The sequence below is a fragment of the Mytilus californianus genome, unplaced genomic scaffold, assembly GCF_021869535.1.
Source record: "Mytilus californianus isolate M0D057914Y unplaced genomic scaffold, xbMytCali1.0.p SCAF_1, whole genome shotgun sequence".
In the NCBI taxonomy this organism is placed as follows: Eukaryota; Metazoa; Mollusca; class Bivalvia; order Mytilida; family Mytilidae; genus Mytilus; species Mytilus californianus.
The window spans coordinates 92,920,071-92,939,958 of NW_026262581.1; the positions used below are offsets into that span (position 1 = coordinate 92,920,071).

At 30.8% G+C, this 19,888-nt stretch overlaps 1 protein-coding gene across 1 annotated transcript; it reads right to left on the bottom strand.

The window, feature by feature from the left end:
- Positions 1–2,032: 2,032 nt before the first annotated feature.
- LOC127726395 (formylglycine-generating enzyme-like) lies at positions 2,033–19,585 on the bottom strand. Its single transcript, XM_052233800.1, has 9 exons — positions 19,147–19,585; positions 16,441–16,515; positions 15,573–15,655; positions 12,212–12,334; positions 9,780–9,894; positions 8,265–8,381; positions 5,935–5,994; positions 4,782–4,922; positions 2,033–3,569 (listed from the first exon to the last, which is right to left on the bottom strand). Exons 1-8 carry the CDS (start codon positions 19,564–19,566, stop codon positions 4,806–4,808), a joined length of 1,110 nt encoding a protein of 369 aa, XP_052089760.1. The 5' UTR covers positions 19,567–19,585; the 3' UTR covers positions 2,033–3,569; positions 4,782–4,805.
- Positions 19,586–19,888: the final 303 nt, after the last annotated feature.

The window sequence follows — 19,888 nt, forward strand, 5'->3', positions numbered from 1 at the left end:
GGGATTGATGATAGGGGTAATTGCCACAATATTTTAGGAATTAGGGGCCAAAAAGGGCAAAAATAAGCATTTTTCTAGTTTCAGGACAATAACTTGTGTGTAAGTGTATGGATCTTTCTGAAATTGTACTGCAAGGTACCATACCACAAAGGGAAGGCTGGGATTGAGTTTGGGGGTGATGAATTATAAGGGGGTTTAAAAAATTTGGGGGGGGATTTTTGGTTTTTTTTCCTTTTTTTTTTCTTTTAAAATTTTCCATTTTAAGTTGGTTATTTCTGATTTATATTTAAAAGCAAATAATAATGATATGGTAGGAGATACACACCAAACAGGATGTGTAAATTATTATATAATAAGTATTGTGCAATAGCAAGAAATTTTCAATTGCACAGTATTGCGCAATAGCACAGTATTGCGCAATAGCAAGAAATCTTCAATTGCACAGTATTGCGCAATAGCAAGAAATATCCAATAGCACAATATTGCGCAATAGCAAGAAATTGTCAATTGTACAGTATTGCGCAATAGCAAGAAATATTCAATTGCACAGTATTGTGCAAAAGAAGATACTTCGTATAAATTGCTTATTTCTTGACCAATTTCAATGGGGTTTTATTCTTGAATTCTTGGGGTTCTTTAATATGCTGAATCTAACCGTGTATTAAGTTTTTGGATTTTGGGCCCAGTTTTCAAATTGGTCCACATTGAGGTTCAAAGGGTCCAAAATTAAACTTTGTTTGATTTCATCAAAAATTGAATTATTGGGGTTCTTTGATATGCCGAATCTAACCGTGTATTTAGATTCTTAATTTTTGGTTCCATTTTCAAATTGGTCTACATTAAGGTCCAAAGAGTCCAAAATTAAACTTAGTTTTATTTTAACAAAAATTGAATTCTTAGGGTTCTTTGATATGCTGAATCTAAACATGTATTTAGATTTTTGATTATGGGCCCAGTTTTCAAGTTGGTCCAAATCGGGGTCCAAAATTAAACTTTGTTTGATTTCAACAAAAATTGAATATATGGGGTTCTTTGATATGCTGAATCTAACCATGTATTTAGATTTTTGATTTTTGGGCCCCGTTATCAACTTTGTCCACATTGAGGTCAAAAGGGTCCAAAATTAAACTTTGTTTGATTTCATCAAAAATTGAATTCTTGGGGTTCTTTGATATGCTGAATCTAACCATGTATTTAGATTTTGGATATTGGACCATAATAGGTGAATGTCCAATTTAAAATTTAAGTTCTTAGACCACATTCATTCTGTGTCAGAAACCTATGCTGTTTCAAATATTTAATCACAATCCAAATTCAGAGCTGTATCAAGCTTGAATGTTGTGTCCATACTTGTCCCAACTGTTCAGGGTTCGACCTCTGCGGTCATATCAAGCTGCGCCTTGCGGAGCATTTTATTTATTATATTGAAAATAAATAACTCAAGTTGATATCTAGCTATATATACCATTCAGACTTGTTATAAGTCCCCTACCGTAGGTTTGCACTCAGTCTGTCTGTCTGTCTGACCGACTGTCTGTCCGTCTGTCTGTCCTTCTGTCAGTCCGGCAAATCAGCTTTCCACACTTTTTTTCTTCATGCTTGAAGATATTGATTTGATATTTGGTATATTGTTTTATCATGACAAGTTACAGATCAAGTTCGAATTTTGTTCCAGTCTGATAATTTAGTCCAGAGTTATGGAGCATAACTCTGGACCATATCTAATGTTAGAGTACTATGTTAAACCATATTTCTGTACAAAGGGAGATAACTCATTTTTTAAAAGACATTCATTGTTAAATGATTTGAAGAATTTTTTAGCAGGTTTGTTTTTTATTTAGTATAAACTAATTTTCTGAATGCTATATATATATAAAGAAAAATTTATGAAGAGAAATCCTTTAATTAGATAATAATCTATTTTTATTAATGTATATATTTCAATACATTACATTGTGTAGATAAATGTTGTTGACATTTTATAGATAAGTTACAAATCTATATTAGTTTGTGACAAATGAAAGAAAAAATATTTGGAACTATTAATTATATTTGATTATAATTTGAAAATAGATATACACTGTATTACATCATATCTAATTTTAGAGAACTATTAAACATATCTAATGTTTTTTTCACTCATATAATCAGTTTTCCACACTGTTTTTAGTCATGCTTGAAGATATTGACATGATATTTACTTTTTGTTTACACCATGACAAGTTATAGAACAAGTTAGCATTTTGTTCCAGTAAAATGAATTTTTACCCGGTAGGGGACTATGTATTGCCATGCAATACTCTCAGAATGCTTGTTTAAAAAACCTATATAATCCTTTTGAATTTTTATATTCAACAAAGGAAAATAAGTACACAATAACCTTCAAAGAACATTTACAATTACAAAAATATTACACATTTATTGCAAACAAACAAAATATATTCCACAAATAATATTGTCAAGGCCCCATTAATCCTAATCATTAAAACACCTGATAAATTGTATTTTTGCATTTCATTTCAAAATTACTTTACTTCAACCTGTAAAAACACAGATCCAAATTGTAAAGTTGCACAATGAGTTAATATAATATACATATTAAATATATGATAACTCAAGCATTCAAGCAACAATTAATCATGAGTAAAAAACTAGATAGACTAAAATTCAAGCATAGTATAAATATAGAAGATGGTTAGAAACGGTCAAATGGCTTACTTTGTAAAAAATAAATGAAATTGAAAATGGTATTAGCACCCAATAACATTTATGCTTTCAATAAAATATCAGCTGTCCACTAAACATTCTAAACATTCATGATAACCTTTCAGGAAATTATAATTTACAAAATTTTTATTATGAAATTAAATTTAACATTTTATTCTTAGCCTTAGGTGGCATTTTGAATGGAGGGTAACAATTTAATATAATCAGCTCCTGCAATATTCAATCTAGAGCCTTCAAACTTTCCAGAATGATTCTACTTATATTGAACAATGAGTTCCTTTCTTTCTAGACAAATTTGAAATTTTTTTGAAAATTTCTCTGATGGTGAAATAGGCATGGGGATTGTCATAGGAACATATCTGACAAGCTTGTATTTAATTGGTTCATGGTTTCTGACTTAGGTGATGCATACAATTTTTCCAGTGTGTTTCCAAGATGAAGCTATTTACATGTATGTCCTTATGGGTCCTGTATTTATCTATGTTCAAAAATGGAAGACATCTTGGATTGTTTTTCAGCACCAAAAGCAAAAACAAAAACATTAATAAAGACCAATCCAAGGATTACTCATAAAACATAACAATGTCATAGGCTCTGTGCTTTCTGTTTAGAGATTTGAACATTTGAGACAAAAAGAATGAAATTGTTATACCTAATTATGGATATGAATGAAAATCATAATTCAGAATATCATCAGATATAAATTTGAAAACAAACAACCTAAATATTCAGGCCAACATTATCCGTCAAAAATGTCACATGGATTTGGGGAATATTTGTAAAAAGTGTATGGACAATAAATAAGGGATACTTATTAATGGCAATAGTTCAAAGTGTTCATTTGTACAGTAGACTCCACCTAATCGGATATCGGCTAAACGAATATATCGGCTATTGTAATATTATTTCAAAACACCAAACCCTTCCCTATATGTTTAATGGTAATTTCATCGGGTAATCGAATATCGGATATAAGAATATATCGGCAAATCGGATAAGAATATTCAGGTAATTTTGTTCAAAACCATGCACAATCGGATATTTTCAATGTTTTTCTGACAGGAAATGAACCCGGAAGTTACGAATTAACAATCCTGCAGACAAGAAGATTTCGTTTTTACTAAATAAAAAGGAACTATTTCTTAATAAATTGTTGTCTTTATTCATTGTCTTCCTTTATCATGTGAATTAGATGCCCTTTTACTTCAAATGGTTTGAATTTACAAGACTCGTCAGTTGACAAGAGCAGTACGATGCTGTTTGGAGAATTTTGATAAAACTCAAATGCTCACACAATCAGAAATATAATGTAAACTGAATGTACCTCCTTCTGAATAATTTATTGCAATATAAATATAAATCCCTTTTGACAAGAGAAATCTGACTTTTGTCAGAAATATTTTTTTCACATGTGCAAAAGTAACCACATGTCATGGCCGCCATTTTGGTTTGTTTACAAATTTGTGAGGAAGCCTCTAGAACCATGACCTAAATATAAATAGTCTTCAGAAAATGTAAACTTTATACAATTATATTTTATCAATCAAGATTATTTTCATCAATTTAAATTTGATTATTTAAAGAAATCAAATTATAACAAATACGATTTTAGTTTGGAGATTCTACACAAACATGCTTTGATCTATTTATAGCCAAATTAGTTTACCTGTGTGATAATGTAAATAATGGATATTAATTTGTTTTCAAAACAAATGAAGACACAAACTATGGAGGGTAGATAATAATTCACATTTTTCAGGACATTTAATTTATTTTAATAAATATAGGATTTAAAAACTGCAAACAAATTTAATCATTATGTAATCAGCTGAAATCTTTTTAAAAAACATTGTGGTGATGTAACTGATAATAATCACTCCATCAATCCTCCAGCCCTTTCACATATTTAGCAATTGTCAGGGTTAGTAACATCTCAGGATTAGATCTACTCATTATTGCAGAATATTCAATATACATTCATCCTCTAATTGAATATATCGGATAATCGGATATTTTTAGCTGACATTTTGGGTATCCGATTTGCCGGAGTCTACTGTACCAGTTGAGCAAATTGAGACTTAAGTTTTTAAATATTTTGGTAATTTATCAGCTGCACATCTGAATCCAAGATTTGATGCTGAACTATCTGGAGTATTCTGACTTCTAGCTTCACACCTATATCTGTAACAGTAGGACTGAAACAAAAAAATTGTATTATCAGAAATTAATGCAAAAATGATAAAACTGAACACACTATGGACATAAAAGTTTGATATGAATACAAATATTTAATACATATTTATTTTTCATGGATGTATTTGTAATATTGTCCTTTTCTGATAATAATTCTTTATTTCATAATTTGAATACAATGTTTTAGTGTACTTCTTTGGTGCACTTGTACCACCAAAAGTGCATTGCAAAATTCTGTCTTATGGAGTGTCATTTGTGTCATCAATTTTTATAATCATTTTTTCAGACGGATTCTACATGATTGAAGACAATACAATACAATATGTAACATATAAACATTTTTTCACCTGATGCAAGGTTGATTTAATGACCTAAAACTGTCAATCTAGGTCAAGTGAAAGCTATCACATGTGTTTGTTTTTCTTTTTAAGAAAATTCATGTAAAAACTACTGCTTACTTTCAATGTACAATTTGTGTAATTGCTTATCATTTTTGATTTCTTAAGTTTCAGGCTATTTGTGATAGTTTTTAAGATGTTAGGTAAAAAAAACTGAAATTTCGTAGAAAAAACATCATTTAACTCCTATTATTAGTCGACTGACAATTTCAGCAATTTACTTGTACATTTTATCTTGCTGATCATTTTTGGCTGTTTATGGTTACCCTCTATCTTCTATAGTTTCCATAAAGAAACACTAATATGGATAAAAAAAATATCATTCGAGGGCAATAACTCAATTAATGAGTCAACTGACAATTTCTGCCATGTTGACATAAATTTGTAAATCTTGTCCTCAGATAATTTTGTTATATTTTTCGCACAAAATTAATAAAGTGTTATCTTCATTTTCTATCACAAGGTTGATACCACTGCAGGTGGACTGATTACATTTAATGTATTGTAAATGAAGTACAGACTTATCCTAAAAAAACTTGATCGACTTAGCAGTGTGAAAATAAGTTCAAAACATATTCAGAAAGATATACTAATTAGATAATTCAACCAATCATACCTTATGGCACATAAACGATCCCCCTTTCTTTACTTTATCTGTACCTTTTGATGGTCCTTTCTGTAAGTATATTATATTAAAAAATCTGTTATAACTAAACAAAAAGGTTTCTCTCTTTTGCATTAATAAACTATGGACAAGAATAACAAGTGTAATGTACTTATTTGTAATATTGGTGTTGACAAGAACAATGTGAAATACACGGGATTTAAACTGTATTTAATTTATTTTATCTGGCTTTTAATGAAATTCTTAGTTTGAACTTACTGTCTCATAGAAGGTCTCACATGCATGTGGTATAATTTAACATACATTAGTATTGCTTCTTCTAAGGTAATAGAAAGTAGCTAGCATTATTTTATGCAGTTTGGATTTTTCTGTTAAGGACCAACATCATTTTTAAGCACAAAATGATTTATTTATATTTTACCCTCCTAACTAATGGAAATGCAGTCATGATTTATTTCAAATAGCATTAGTTTTGCACGAATCAAATTTGGCATCAGCATATATTTCCATTTTTATTATGTAATGCAATCTTTCCTATGCCAATGTAACTTACTATCGTAATATAGGCCAATCTGCTGTTTTATAAACTTCAATATGTGGTGCTTAAAACCCTAGGTTCATTAATAATGATTGAATATCACAAGTCAAAATTCGTTTGAAAATATTTGTATGTTTGATAAAGCATTTTTTTTATATTAATTATCTTCAAACAATTTTTGAGAGTTTTGGTTTAAGCAGAACATCAAACATTTAGGGCAACTACCTGAATTAATTATTGAATGGAAAGCCAAGTATAAATCAATAAAAGTATCCCAAGGTTATATCTTCAGTGAAATATGGTTCTTACATTTAACTTAATGTAAATCAAATATGAGTTGACAAAAAATAATGTCTCACCTGCTGTAACATTTTAATTATTCTAAAGGCAAAAACAACAACTAACAAACCGATGTAGAGATCAAATAAGACATGTCAGCTGCAAATTTTCATGTTCTCATAATGAATTCACATACAAAATATTTCTTATCTACTGTTTACTTTAATATGAGATATAGACCTAATTCAAAAATATAGATTTCACCATTGCAACAAATGTGTTACAATATTTCTACACTTGAGACAGTTAAATTTTCATTTTTTAAAGCGTGAGGCTTGCCAAGCTTTTTAAATAATTAAAATTTAACTGTTGAGAGTGGAGAAATATCGTAATACACGAGTTATAGTGGTGGAATCTGTTTCTCTAATGATTTTTATCCTTCCTTTTCAAAGATTTGAAGAAAGATATGTTCGTTATATGTGACGTCATCAGGCATGGTCGCCTTTTTTCATGACGTCACAATAGGAAATTCAGAAGAAACCACAAAAATTTGACGTTAAAATAAAATTTCGACCAATCGTTTGCCGAGAACAGATATTTCACTAGTGAGGAGAAATATTTTTCTCACACCGATCAAGAAATGTGAAAATAGCACAAAAATTAGAGAAACTTACATCCACCTTAAAATACTGTTTACATGAAGTAATAAACTGATTGATTGTTGTTTGCTTAACCTCTAGTGGCAAGTATTTCATGCATATTCAGGAAAAGAACAAATTAAAAATGAATCCAATAGGTATAAAGGTAAGAAATTTCAACCAACATTGGAAAACTAGAGTGTGTTGGATAGGGGCAGAGTGTTTGCTTGCAACACGCCAGCTACAAACTCTCAAACACATGTTGCAAGAGGTCTTCAATTTGCTGAGAGCATTGCAATCTTACTTCATTAGAGATTTAATGCCCATTCCAACTTTACGTGACTTCATATTTATACAATCCATACAGCCAAACAAAGGCTCCTTTTTAGTAGGGGTTTCACTGCCAGATGGGTGAAGTCCAGCGACAACCATATTTCTATACCTAATAAAACCCTTGGGTTAATGCAGCTACTGAGGAACAGACCTTACACTAAAAACTTTACCTCTAGTTTATCCTGGAATTTTGAATAGAAGTCGTGTTAATGACATATTTCAGATGAACATATACCTAGTATTGTTTAACTTCCATCTACAAAAACAGGCGACAGACCTAATCCTGAGCATTAAAATAAGGACAATAACTAGGTGACAAATAATAATGAACAATCTCCATAAAATTGTTTTGGCGATTTTTAAAAGTATGGATGATATATCAAGGTATGTGCAAAATTGTAAGTGCTGCCACCACTGTTGGGAAATAAATGCTAAAGTTTCAATTATGGCAACTTTCTTCACAGGCAGTACAAAAATGAAGGATGGAAAAAGAAGCGTCATAAATTTAAATTGAAGAATCCTATTTTACATACAGGATTATCTTTAAACTCTGGTGTATGTTGTGTTTCCCACCAATCACTTGTCCATTCCCAGACATTCCCTATAATATTTTTCAAGCCAAATTTATTCTGGTCTGGAAACATAGTTACCTGAAACGATAAAAAAAAAAACAAATGCAACTGTGTTGCATAGCACTCACATAACAAACATATACCTTCTGATGTAAAAAATGTTTTCTCACCAAGGTTAGGTTCCTTAACCTCTGTTTTTTTCTGCAGTCTTCCATAGAACAATATATTATCCTGTATTGTACTCATTAAAACTAGGGTTTTTCTCTATATTGGTTGAAACCTCAATTATCATCAACTTGGCATCATTATCATTGATATATATTCTGATTTTATATAGTAAAGATTGGATTTTATCATCCATTGTGTAAACATTTTTCTGAACGATTTCTTTTCAAAATGTAATTTTTTTCCTTTAAATTTGGACACATTTCTTATTACTGTCTTATCATTTAGCCAAAAATAAAGCTTAGAATTAGGAGATAACTGTATTGTATTTTAAGCTTGGCCTTTGTAAAATGTAGATTTTACTGTCGCAAATTAAGTTTACCTAGCGACACAAGTTTTACGAAGGCCAAGCTTGAAATACAATACAGTTATCTCCATTCTTATGCCACATATTAAAATAAATTCCGTTTTAGTAAATAGCTTGGCTTAAAAATGCCACAAATTAAAAGTCCAGGAAACTGTTACATTGTCTTTGGCATCTAAACAATGTGACGTCATAGATACTCCAGATGTCAAACATAAACATTAGACATATTTATACTTTTCGTACGCTTCTGAATGGTTTAAATATTGACAAAAAGAAGATTTTGAGGGACAAAATGTGCCTTTTTTGTTTATGTTTTGAGAAAAGAATTGCATTAGAATGTAAAAACCTTTATAACAATCAGATATTGTTAATTTCATTTTAATATAGTTAAATTATGTATTTATATTGTTTCTCCAGAAGTTCCGCTAAAGAAATACTGTAGTTCTAATAGTATTTCTATTATTCTGTAAACTCTTATGATAAACCAGTCAATTTATTTGCTTTAGGTTCGTAACAATTTTAGAATTTATTAAAGCTTTCAAACTATCTTTGTTTCTCTATTATCACTCCTATTTTGTGAAAAAATGCAAACATAATTGTGCTTTTATTTACTATATCATGAACTATCAAGTTTTAAAAACAAACAAAAAATTACTTGACCTACTTCTGAAATTTTCATTACTGTAAATTCAGAAATTGTTGCAATTTTTGAAGAATGGACAAAAATATGAGCTTAATTATTGCGATTTCAGGAAAAGCTGCATACAGATATATGTATCGGATATCAGAATGCGAGTTATCATTATTGTAATACTCACCCAGTCACATTATTTGCATTTATTACACCTCACAATAATTTCACAATTCACACTATATATTGAAATATGAAATAAACAATGTATAACAAATGCATATATATGATTAATAGCTACAGACACACTTACTGGACAGGTTGAATCATAACCATCAACAACAGTATTTTCCTTTGGAAATTCTCCATGCCATATGTTCATCCAGTGTTCTTTCTTGGGATTTTCACTATTCCCCCATGGATATAATCTGAAAGAATTCAATAACAAGAAAGTCATGAAAAGTAAATGAATGATTTATAGATTGTGGCATCAATGTCCTTTTCCGTGCCAATTATTGAACCTGATGTAGAGTATTATATAACATATAAGATATTGTCTCCCCCATTTTGTACTGCAAAAAAGTCCTAAATGACAATTCTTAATTGTCAAAATCAAATTGGAGTTCCAGCATTTCTATTTTATAATCATTCAAATCAAATTTGAGTAATCATCAAAATTGTTGATGGATGGACAGAAGTATTTTTAATTAAGGACCCATAACTCTAGAGCAGCAAGTCAGAAATCAGGAAAATGGAAAAGGAGATTGTTGAAAATTTCTGATAAAGTTAATCTTTTATTAAATTATCACACATGTGAAAATTACCCCCTAAGTCAAGCCCCTATATTTAATCATTTAAATCCTATAAATGAATTTAAATTCAAAATGGAGCTATTTTCTATCAATCTTTACATTTTGTTTATCTGTTACTCATGAAAACTATTTAAAGCAAACTAGAGTTATAGTACAAAGTGTGAACAGACAGACAGACAGTAGCTTACAATAATAGGACCAGTTTAATTACAGGGTATAAAACCAACAATATATGATTACTGTATTGAAAATTATTCCTATAGTTTTAATGACTTTTTCACTAGATTATTTTTTTTAAATAAAGGAAAAATCAAGACTGGATGAACTTTTGCATATAAAACTAAAAATACAGATCTTTGTTATAAAATGCACCTGTTAATACTATACATATATATTGTAACAGATGGCAGCCTATTAATGTTGATCCAATATAGATGAAACATGGACAAAACTAATCATAAATGTATATGACATGACTTTTAACAATATATACAGACATGGCCCAAAGGTATTATTTTTTTCAAAGTGTTTTGACCGAGTCATGCCTTCCTTAGTCCATTAACGATTTTGTTCCAAAGTTCAGGTACTTTTTGAAGAGGAAAAAATGCTATCATGAAGGAGTGTAAAAAAGTTATCTTTTGAAAAATCATGATAATATAGTTACAGAATATAATTACCCTTCCTACTGTTCCACTGCCCCAACCTGTTCCCAAACAGACAGTGGGACCTCAGAAAAATCTCACACTATAGTAATACAAGTATCATCCTCTTAGATGTAATTGATTTTATGGGTTTAATAGTTTATTTGTATTGCTGTAGAGCATTTTTTACAGTTTCAAAAATGAAACACAGAAATAAGGAATAATGAAACTTAATTGCTGTGTAAACAATTTTTGGTTATTTTCAGATTTAATAACACCTATTGGGATACTTGATTAGAACCTTTTGAGGTTTTTTTAGTTGTGTATTGTAATGGAATCACAATTCATTTATCTTTTAAATATTATGTACATTTTCATTAATAATTATACCATTATTGAAAAAAATTGTACTGGAAGATGACACATCCCTTTTTTAATGCAGTCAGATAGTAGGCTAATTTGATGAACCCTCTGGATTTACCAACCTTATGGATGAGCTTCATCCTCAAAATTATATGCAATCATATGCATTGATAACACATTCAAAATAAGGAAATACTGAACTATGTAAAAAAAATCTGTCTTTGGGAGAATATTTTAAGGGCCCAAAATTCCTACCTTAGCCTTAAATTGAAACTCTGGCATATATATTCCTTCCTCATAAGACAGGCACCACCACTGTATAAGCATGATCAATCATGGAGAAGACACATTAATCACACTGTACCTTAACACATTAATGTGGGCTTTGCATTTCCCATTCCAAGCTGATTGTGAAAGACTAACCTAAGGTTTCCTATTGATAATCTTAAAAGTTTTCAAAGAAGACTTCCTGCACATATAAATACACACAAACAAAGTATGTTTGAATTGCAAAATCTTCAGTTTTCTGTGTAGTGTTTTTGGTAATTGTTATCTATTTTGCTGCTTTTTTAGCCATAATATTGCCTGTCCTTCTGTGCTTTACAATTTTTAAATCACTCCATGTTATTTTCTCAAATTTTAATGGAAATTTGATGTATAAATTTTTGTCTTTCATTTGCTTTAGGGGTTGAGGTTCAGTTTACAGCTAGGAGTAGGTTAGGCTTAGTTTTAGGGTTTACAGCTAGTGTTAGAGGTTATGTTTAGTTTAGGGTTAGTTAAGTTAAGCTCTGTATAGGTAATGAGGATTAGTAAAGTGAAGGGACATTTTTTTAAACCATAGCCTTTTAATACTTTTGTGTCGATTGTTAACACAGACCCAGATCATTAATTTGGCATGCTTTCACTTCTACAATGTCAAAGTTATTAACCTGTTGTTTTTACCACCCCTACAGGCATACTCAAACTCTGCCTCTGTTGGAAGTCTTTTCTCTGCCCATTTACAATACTCAACAGCATCATTCCATGAAACATGAATAACTGGATGATCCATTCTGAAAAAAAAAGTAGGATAATACTTTTCCTTCTCTTGATTTTTTTCATTAGACATTAATGTTTTTGCTATTCAAGAAATTTTGATCCCTAAACATATATATACAGCTGACTTGCTAACTTAAAATATCTTATCTCAAAATTCTGGATATCTCAAAGTAAAATGTCTATTCCAATTGATAGAATTGCATCATATTTACTCCTGATATCTCAAGATTCCAGTTACTGTAAATTCAGAAATTATTGCATGCAATTATTGTTGTCATTTCTTAACTAGAGGCTATAAAGAGCCTGTGTCGCTCACCTTGGTAATGTGCATATTCAACAAAGGACACTCTCCAACATTCGAGTCGAGAATAGAATTCATGACAAAAATCTGTGTTTTGTTGATCATGTATTGCTGATCATTAAGTCTGTTAAGTTTCTCTCTACCTTCTTTAGTTTTTGCTCAAAACACAAAAGAGGGTAAAAAAAAATCTTCATTTAAGGGCAATCACTCATAAAAAGGGTGACAGTCTACTAATTATATCGGCAAAATTTGACTTGTCAGAAGATCTTGCCTTGCTGATCATTTTTGTGATTTAAAGTGTCTATTCATCAGTATTATAATTTTTATCATACAAGGCAAAACCCCCAAAAATGGTAAAAATCGTCAATAAAGGGCAATAACTCAAATAAGGAGTCGGTGGAAGATTTCCTCAATATTGGTTTAATTGTAGATCTTGTTTTACTGATAATTTTTGGTCATTTAAGTTTCTATTTATCTATTATAATTTTTAAGACATAGGGCAAAATGCAAAAAAATGGTAAAAATCATCATCAAAGGGCAATAACTCTAATAAGAAGTCAACTGACAATTTTGACCATGTCGACTTATTTGTAGAACTTGTCTTGCTGATCAGTTTTGCAATCTAAAGTTTCTTTTTATCTATTATAGTTTTCAAGATGATAGGCAAAATTGAAAAAAATAGTATAATTTGTCATTTAAGGGCAAAAACTTCTATTAGAAGTCTTTTGACAGTTTTGACGTATATGGACAATTGGTAGAACTCATCATGCTGAACATTTCAGCTTAGTCAGATTTTCTCTATTCATAACGATTTTCAAAATAATAGACAAAACTTGCATTTTACCCATATGTTCTATTTTTAGCCATGTCAGCCATCTTGGTTGGCAGGCAGGGTCATCGTACACATTTTTTAAACTAGATACCCCAGTGATGATTGTGGCCAAGTTTGGTTAACTTTGGCCCCGTAGTTTCAGAGGAGAAGATTTTTGTAAAAGTTAAAGTCTTAGGGCCAGGTGAGCTAAAAATGAATAATACAATAATGTGAGAATAATTATTGTTTGTATCTCAGGAAAGTCTGCATACAGATATGTGCATCAGATATCAGAATGCAAGGTGTTATTATTGCGATACGATACTCACCCAGTAACATTATTCGCACTTATAAAAACAATTTACAGTACATGTACCTATATAAAATTATTTTTGTAAGTAAAATGTACTTTGAGATAATGAGTCACCAGTATGATCAATCTAATCATCCTTTGTCAACATTCTGATCAGCTAAGAACACTTAAGACTTGAAATAGAATACATGTATAAATTTAAACAGTTGTGTGGTCTACAAGCTAAATCAAATGACACCTTTCTCCCTAAGACTGGCAAATCTGTTGAATCAAACATCTCTGCCAACTAGAAAAGACTTATACATGTACAAAAAATGTTTCATTTTACTAAAAGTACTGTTACAAATGCAAAGTTCTGATGGTAAATGAAACCACTTGTAATATACAAAATGTCTTGCAATTAATGGTTGAATAATATATCAAGATCTCTCTTTGTAGTCTTATATCTTACAAAATTTCTAATAATGTACTCATGCAAAAGACAGTATTTAGTGGTACATATATAAGATAAAAGAGTTCCAAGGTCCCCTATCCAAGGTACAAGGGCAATAACTAAAAAAAAACCACTTATTTTTTTCATTTAAACAAATATCTTAGAGAAATGATGGCTTCAGAGCTTCGTTGTAATTAATATTTCCAAGAATTGTACACATGAAAGCATTAAAAATGCAATTTTCCTCATAATCAATATTTCCAAGGGGCAGTACTCTTTTAAATTCTTTTTATTGGCACTGATTTTCGAACTTGTCCAACACATTGCTGATATAAACCTATGATATAAGTTTCATAAAAATCTGGCAAGAATTGTACAAATGAGAGCGCTAACAATGCAATTTTCCATGTAATTAATGTTTCTAAGGGGCATAACTCTTTTAAAAATAATTGATCTGCACTGATTTTGGAACTCGTCCAAGACATTGCTGATATAAACCTATGATATAAGTTTTATAAAAATCATGCAAATATTGTTCATTTGATAGCGCTAACAAGACTGGTTGGACCGACAGACGGACGAACAGAAAGACAGACGGATGCCTGTTATTTCGATGTCCCCGTAACGTGTCGCGGGGGAAATAAAAGAAGCAAGTAAGCTTCACTATATAAACTCATTAACTGTCTTTTTTTATCCTCTTCCAACATTGAATTCACATTTCAGGATTTTTTTTTCTACACCCAAAAGTAATGATAGGCACCAATTATTGTGTAAACAGGATGAAATACCAATTTGTAAATTACAGTATACATGTATGTTCAAAGAATGTGATACTGTATCGCTATTCAGACTACTCTAAAAATGTATAAGCATAATTATAGTTTTTTATCACCAATGATTATTTCCACATATTGTTAAACCTAAACATCATAAAATTCCATCATCTTAATCACACCAGATTTAATTTATTAACCCATCTATAATATTTAATGACTCCACTTTTCAAAACTTTTAACCTCCTTGTTCTGATAACATAGAACTACCTATTATTTTGTTAATGTATATATGTATAAAAAAAAAAACAGCTGATGCTAAATTTTCAATTATATGTCAATATCAAGTGGTCTCATTTTTTTTTATTTGAATTATTTCACATAAGACATACTTGGGCCTTTGATATTATACTTTATGGCAGTATGGTAAAGGTTTTATGTTGACCTGTAATGGTTCACATCTTTATACTTCCCTCTATGGAGAGCTGTCTCACTGGAAATGATATCACATCTCATTATTTTAATAATGACTGCACCAAAATATCCTTTAGTTTTGCATTTACTTGTGAAAGAAAAATCCTATTTTTGGAGAAAAAAACAAACATTTGTCTTCATTTCTACCTATTTTTGATAGATGAGTCATGTCCTTCAGGGTGTTTCCAATCTGCCCCATCTACAGGAATCCACCATGGAGCTGCTTCAACCTGAAGTGTAAAGATTTGTTTACATGTAAAATGAATGAAAGTTGATTTCCATTTAAAGCACACTTTTATGTTGCATTTACATCATGTAAACATGGTAAATGTGGAATTCATATATAAGAGTTTTTTGTTATAAAGAACATGATTTTCAGATTTTTTTCCAATAATAAAAAATATACATCACTAATTTTTTGCAATTTCTTTCATTTTATTGATAGGATTAACAGAACTTATTTTACATATAAAAAGATGCATTGGTGTTTAATGTCCAGTGGAAAATATAATAATAACATGCATACAAGGACAAAAACATGATAATGTGAAATGAATATGTCCATATGGTTGCCTATAGTATAATTGCTTACATTCACTTTATTTGAATTTTGGTGTATAGTTGTCTCATTGGCAATCATACCACATCTCCTTATTTTTATATGGATTCTGCTGCTTTGTGCTGAACTAAAACTACAAATTTTGAATGTGCTTGCAAGTTCACAAGGTAACAGTCTGCTTGAAGACATGTTACCCTACCATCACATATTATTCTGTCTCCTAGAAAACTGTTTGCTCACACTCCTTAATACATTTGTACTACATGCTTATCATAGAAGCAGCAAATTGCTTTTTTAAGTCAATTAAGTTTGACCTGGCTTGGGATCAAACCCACGAACTTCTCTTATTGAGTCAAGCATGTCATGAGACTACCAAGGCAATTTATTTTGTAGAAGACATTTTCTTTTTGATTCACAACTATTGTTCAGCTTGTTGGTGTTCTATCTTGTGCTTACCTGTTGATTTACTTTTTTTAATGTTTCTTCACTCACATATTTATCCATTATAAAGGAATTACCAAACTTTTCAGCCTAAATATAGAAAAACAAATAAAAGTGTTCTACAATTTCATTTTATTTTACAGGATCATAGTTATAAAAATGCATCATCATGTGACACAAAATATTCATTAAAGAAACAAAACCACAATAACAATATTCCAGAACTCAAAAATATACAATATAAACATATGAAAAGATGTATTTTCTTTAAAACTCTAAGAAAACTGGTTAAAAAAAAATACTGGACTTTTCTCAAAAACACACTTTAAACAAGATGTACTGTGAATATAATAAGTTGATGGGCCAAAAACTTATCACACAGTTATGATACATTTTGTAGTAAAGCATGCTCACTTAAAACTTTAAAGAATCTCTGATTCATGGCTCTGGTCTTTAGTTCATAAGAAAAATGTGACAAACTTCATGTGTTGGATCAGCAGATAGATGGACACATGGACAGAAGGACATTTGAAAACCTTCTACAGAGTCCAATAAGTATGGAACGACAAATCTTAAAATTGTTAACAACAAAATAGACATAATTGTCTTTATAAAACCAAACTTTATTAACATTATTTTAAAACTTTGTCAAAGATCCAATAAAACAAACCTTATCATAAGATATGTTTTATATTCTCATATTTTAACTCTTCAAGTCCATAAATCATTATAATCAAAAGGGAACATGTCTTCCATAAAGGCATAGTCTCAATAGGTAACATTAAATTTAATTTATCTTTATACAGGTTGTTCCACAATTTAAAAACTGAATCATTCATGTAGTAGGCAACCATGATCTTAAGAGCTGAAAATACAATGTAGCAGTAAATGTTTACAGAAATGAATTACAAATGAATCTATACCAAGAAAGGAAATTAAAATTTTCAAATGGTAGGACGGCCAATTTTTTAAATTTTGCTGAAAAGTGACTAAGATTCCAAGTTTTGAAAAGATGGAAAATTAAGAAAAAGGTTATCTGGACAAGGCCTTTCGTGAGTTCTTTTTAAGAATAAAATATGCTGATGGACCAGAGATCAATTGGATTAAATGACATCAATGTACAATCGACTCTTACTTTGACATGATAACATATAGGCATACACCTTATCGCTATTTGGAAATCTGCGTTGGTTGACCAGAGAATCTGCGCCTCTTGAACTTTTGACGTCATACAACAATCACTTTTCCATTGTGGCTTCAGCAGGGGTGAAACTTAACTTTGTAAGGCCAGTAGCCAGCTGGGCTACTAGACTTGAAAATCAGTTAGCCCAGACAAAAAGTTAGTAGCCCACTTTATTTCACTATGAGTATCACCGGTGAAGCCCACGAAACGGGCTGAACTTGCTAGGGGGGTTTGGGGGCATGCCCCCTGAAGAAAATTTTGAAATTTTAGACTCAAAACCCTGTATTCTGAGCATACCTGGAGGTGATTTAGATGCTTGGGAAAATGTAAATTTTGTCTTATTTTTGTTGACTTCAATCAAATTTTATAAAAAAAAAATCATTTACAAAATGGGAATCTTCATGCCCTGTGTACCAGTTTTTTTTTAATATCTTTTTAAGACAACTAAAGAATTCTCTGTCCTTAAATACATGTATAGATGATTGATGAAATATTTAATTTTATTTCTTTAATAATCTAATTTATTAAATATCCTGATCGATTTATTTTGTGTAACTATGTACATTTGTAAACAAATGACCCCCTTTTTTCTCAAAAGACTTGTACACGTATTTCAAAATCAGTCATAAAATTGATATCTCCTCTGATTTTCTCTTTTTTGTAAACTGTTCAGTAAGTAGGAAACTAAAATCATTTTGAACTAATGTTATTTATTTGTGGTCGACAATATTCTACTTTCGTTTTTGACCTTCATTCTCTGGACACCACGTGGGCTTTGAAAAGGGAACTACAAAAGCCAAGGTACTGTTTTCCAGATTCTTGAACAACATTATATATTATACGTTCTTTTATTTGACTGATATTATTTCATAACATGCTATTGTCATCTTCTCTGAATTTCTTCGCTTTCTTGAAGCCAAAACCGAACAGGGTATTTGATCGCATATTGTAAATGACCATCGGAACGTCTCTCTTGTTATCCTTGCAAACATACGATACTTTCCAGACTATGAATAGACGACCAATCAGTGACCTGAATTAACGAGAACTATATTTAGTCAAAGGTAAACACTGATTTTACATCCTTGTTTATCGCGACCGCGACTTTTGTTTTAAAAAGATTTTTCTTTTCTTTTTGAATTTATATTTTTGTCAGTGAAGTGGCCGGCACTTGGAGCCAAGGTAAATAGCGGATTTCCGTGTGTCGAGTACTTTGTTTTCAATTCGCCACCTGGGCTACCACAACTGAATAAAAAGATTGCCCAGGTCAATTTCTGGTCGCCATGGGTGACTGGGCGACCGTTAAGTTTTTTCCCTGTTCAGATATTTTCTATTGTGACGTCAAAATTCTACGCTAACCTGTGTGATGTCCAGTAATGGCTGTCAAATAGTGATACGGTGTATTGTGACATCTGAAATGTATGGGAACATGCATGAATTTTAAAGTCTTCTATTGAACATAATTGGCCATTTAAGATAAGTTAGGATTCCTTTTGACTTATAATTCACTGTACTACTGTATAATTCTCCTCCCTTACCTCTGTTTTATAATTTGTCTTAGTCACAAATATTTCAAACTCCCCATTGCTAACTTCATATTTGTCAAGGTAGAAAGGGTTAACTTTAACTAGTCTTTCTGGACCTTCTCCATCTGCAACAAAAATTGGTTTATTTGTGCCCATATTGAATGTTCCACCTTCAATAAAGACCATCTCATTAGTCCTTGGGTACTTAAATTCCACTTTTTGCAAAAGTTCATTTTGTAGACCTTCGTCATCACTGTCCACGTTTATGTTTGTTTTTTCGGCATATTTAGATTTGTCACGACTAATTGAACAGCCACATGACTTTTCCTTGGCACTGTTACAACTATCCTCTTTGGCATTGCATTGTTCTTCAAGATAACACGTGCAAAAACATGCAAACAACACAACAATTTTCAAATGCGTCTGCTTCATCCCACTTGCCGCTTATATCATTTACATAATGCACCTCCAGATAAAAGAAGATTCGTCTTCTACTTCTGTATGAATAATTTTCCAAGGAAGGAACACCTTTTTTATTCATGGATGATTCGTTGGTGAGATTAATTTAATCTTGTAAATCCATTTAGAATTTTATTTAAAAAAAAAGGAAAACCTGAAGGATTCGCGTGAAATTCAAATACACCGAGATTATCGGGTTTAAAAGTTCTGATGAGCTTATATATGTTGTACTGTTTTGTACAGTCTTAGGTCAAAAGTGTTTCACCTATCCCTTATTGACCTTATTATTTCATAT

Coding starts and splice junctions, on each gene's coding strand:
- LOC127726395 (XM_052233800.1), bottom strand. CDS start 19,566: ATGAAGCAGACGCATTTGAAAATTGTTGTGTTGTTTGCATGTTTTTGC. Junction 15,656..16,440: donor TAAAAAAAGTAAATCAACAG/GTAAGCACAAGA, acceptor TTTACACTTCAG/GTTGAAGCAGCTCCATGGTG. Junction 9,895..12,211: donor AGGGGTGGTAAAAACAACAG/GTTAATAACTTT, acceptor GAATTCTTTCAG/ATTATATCCATGGGGGAATA.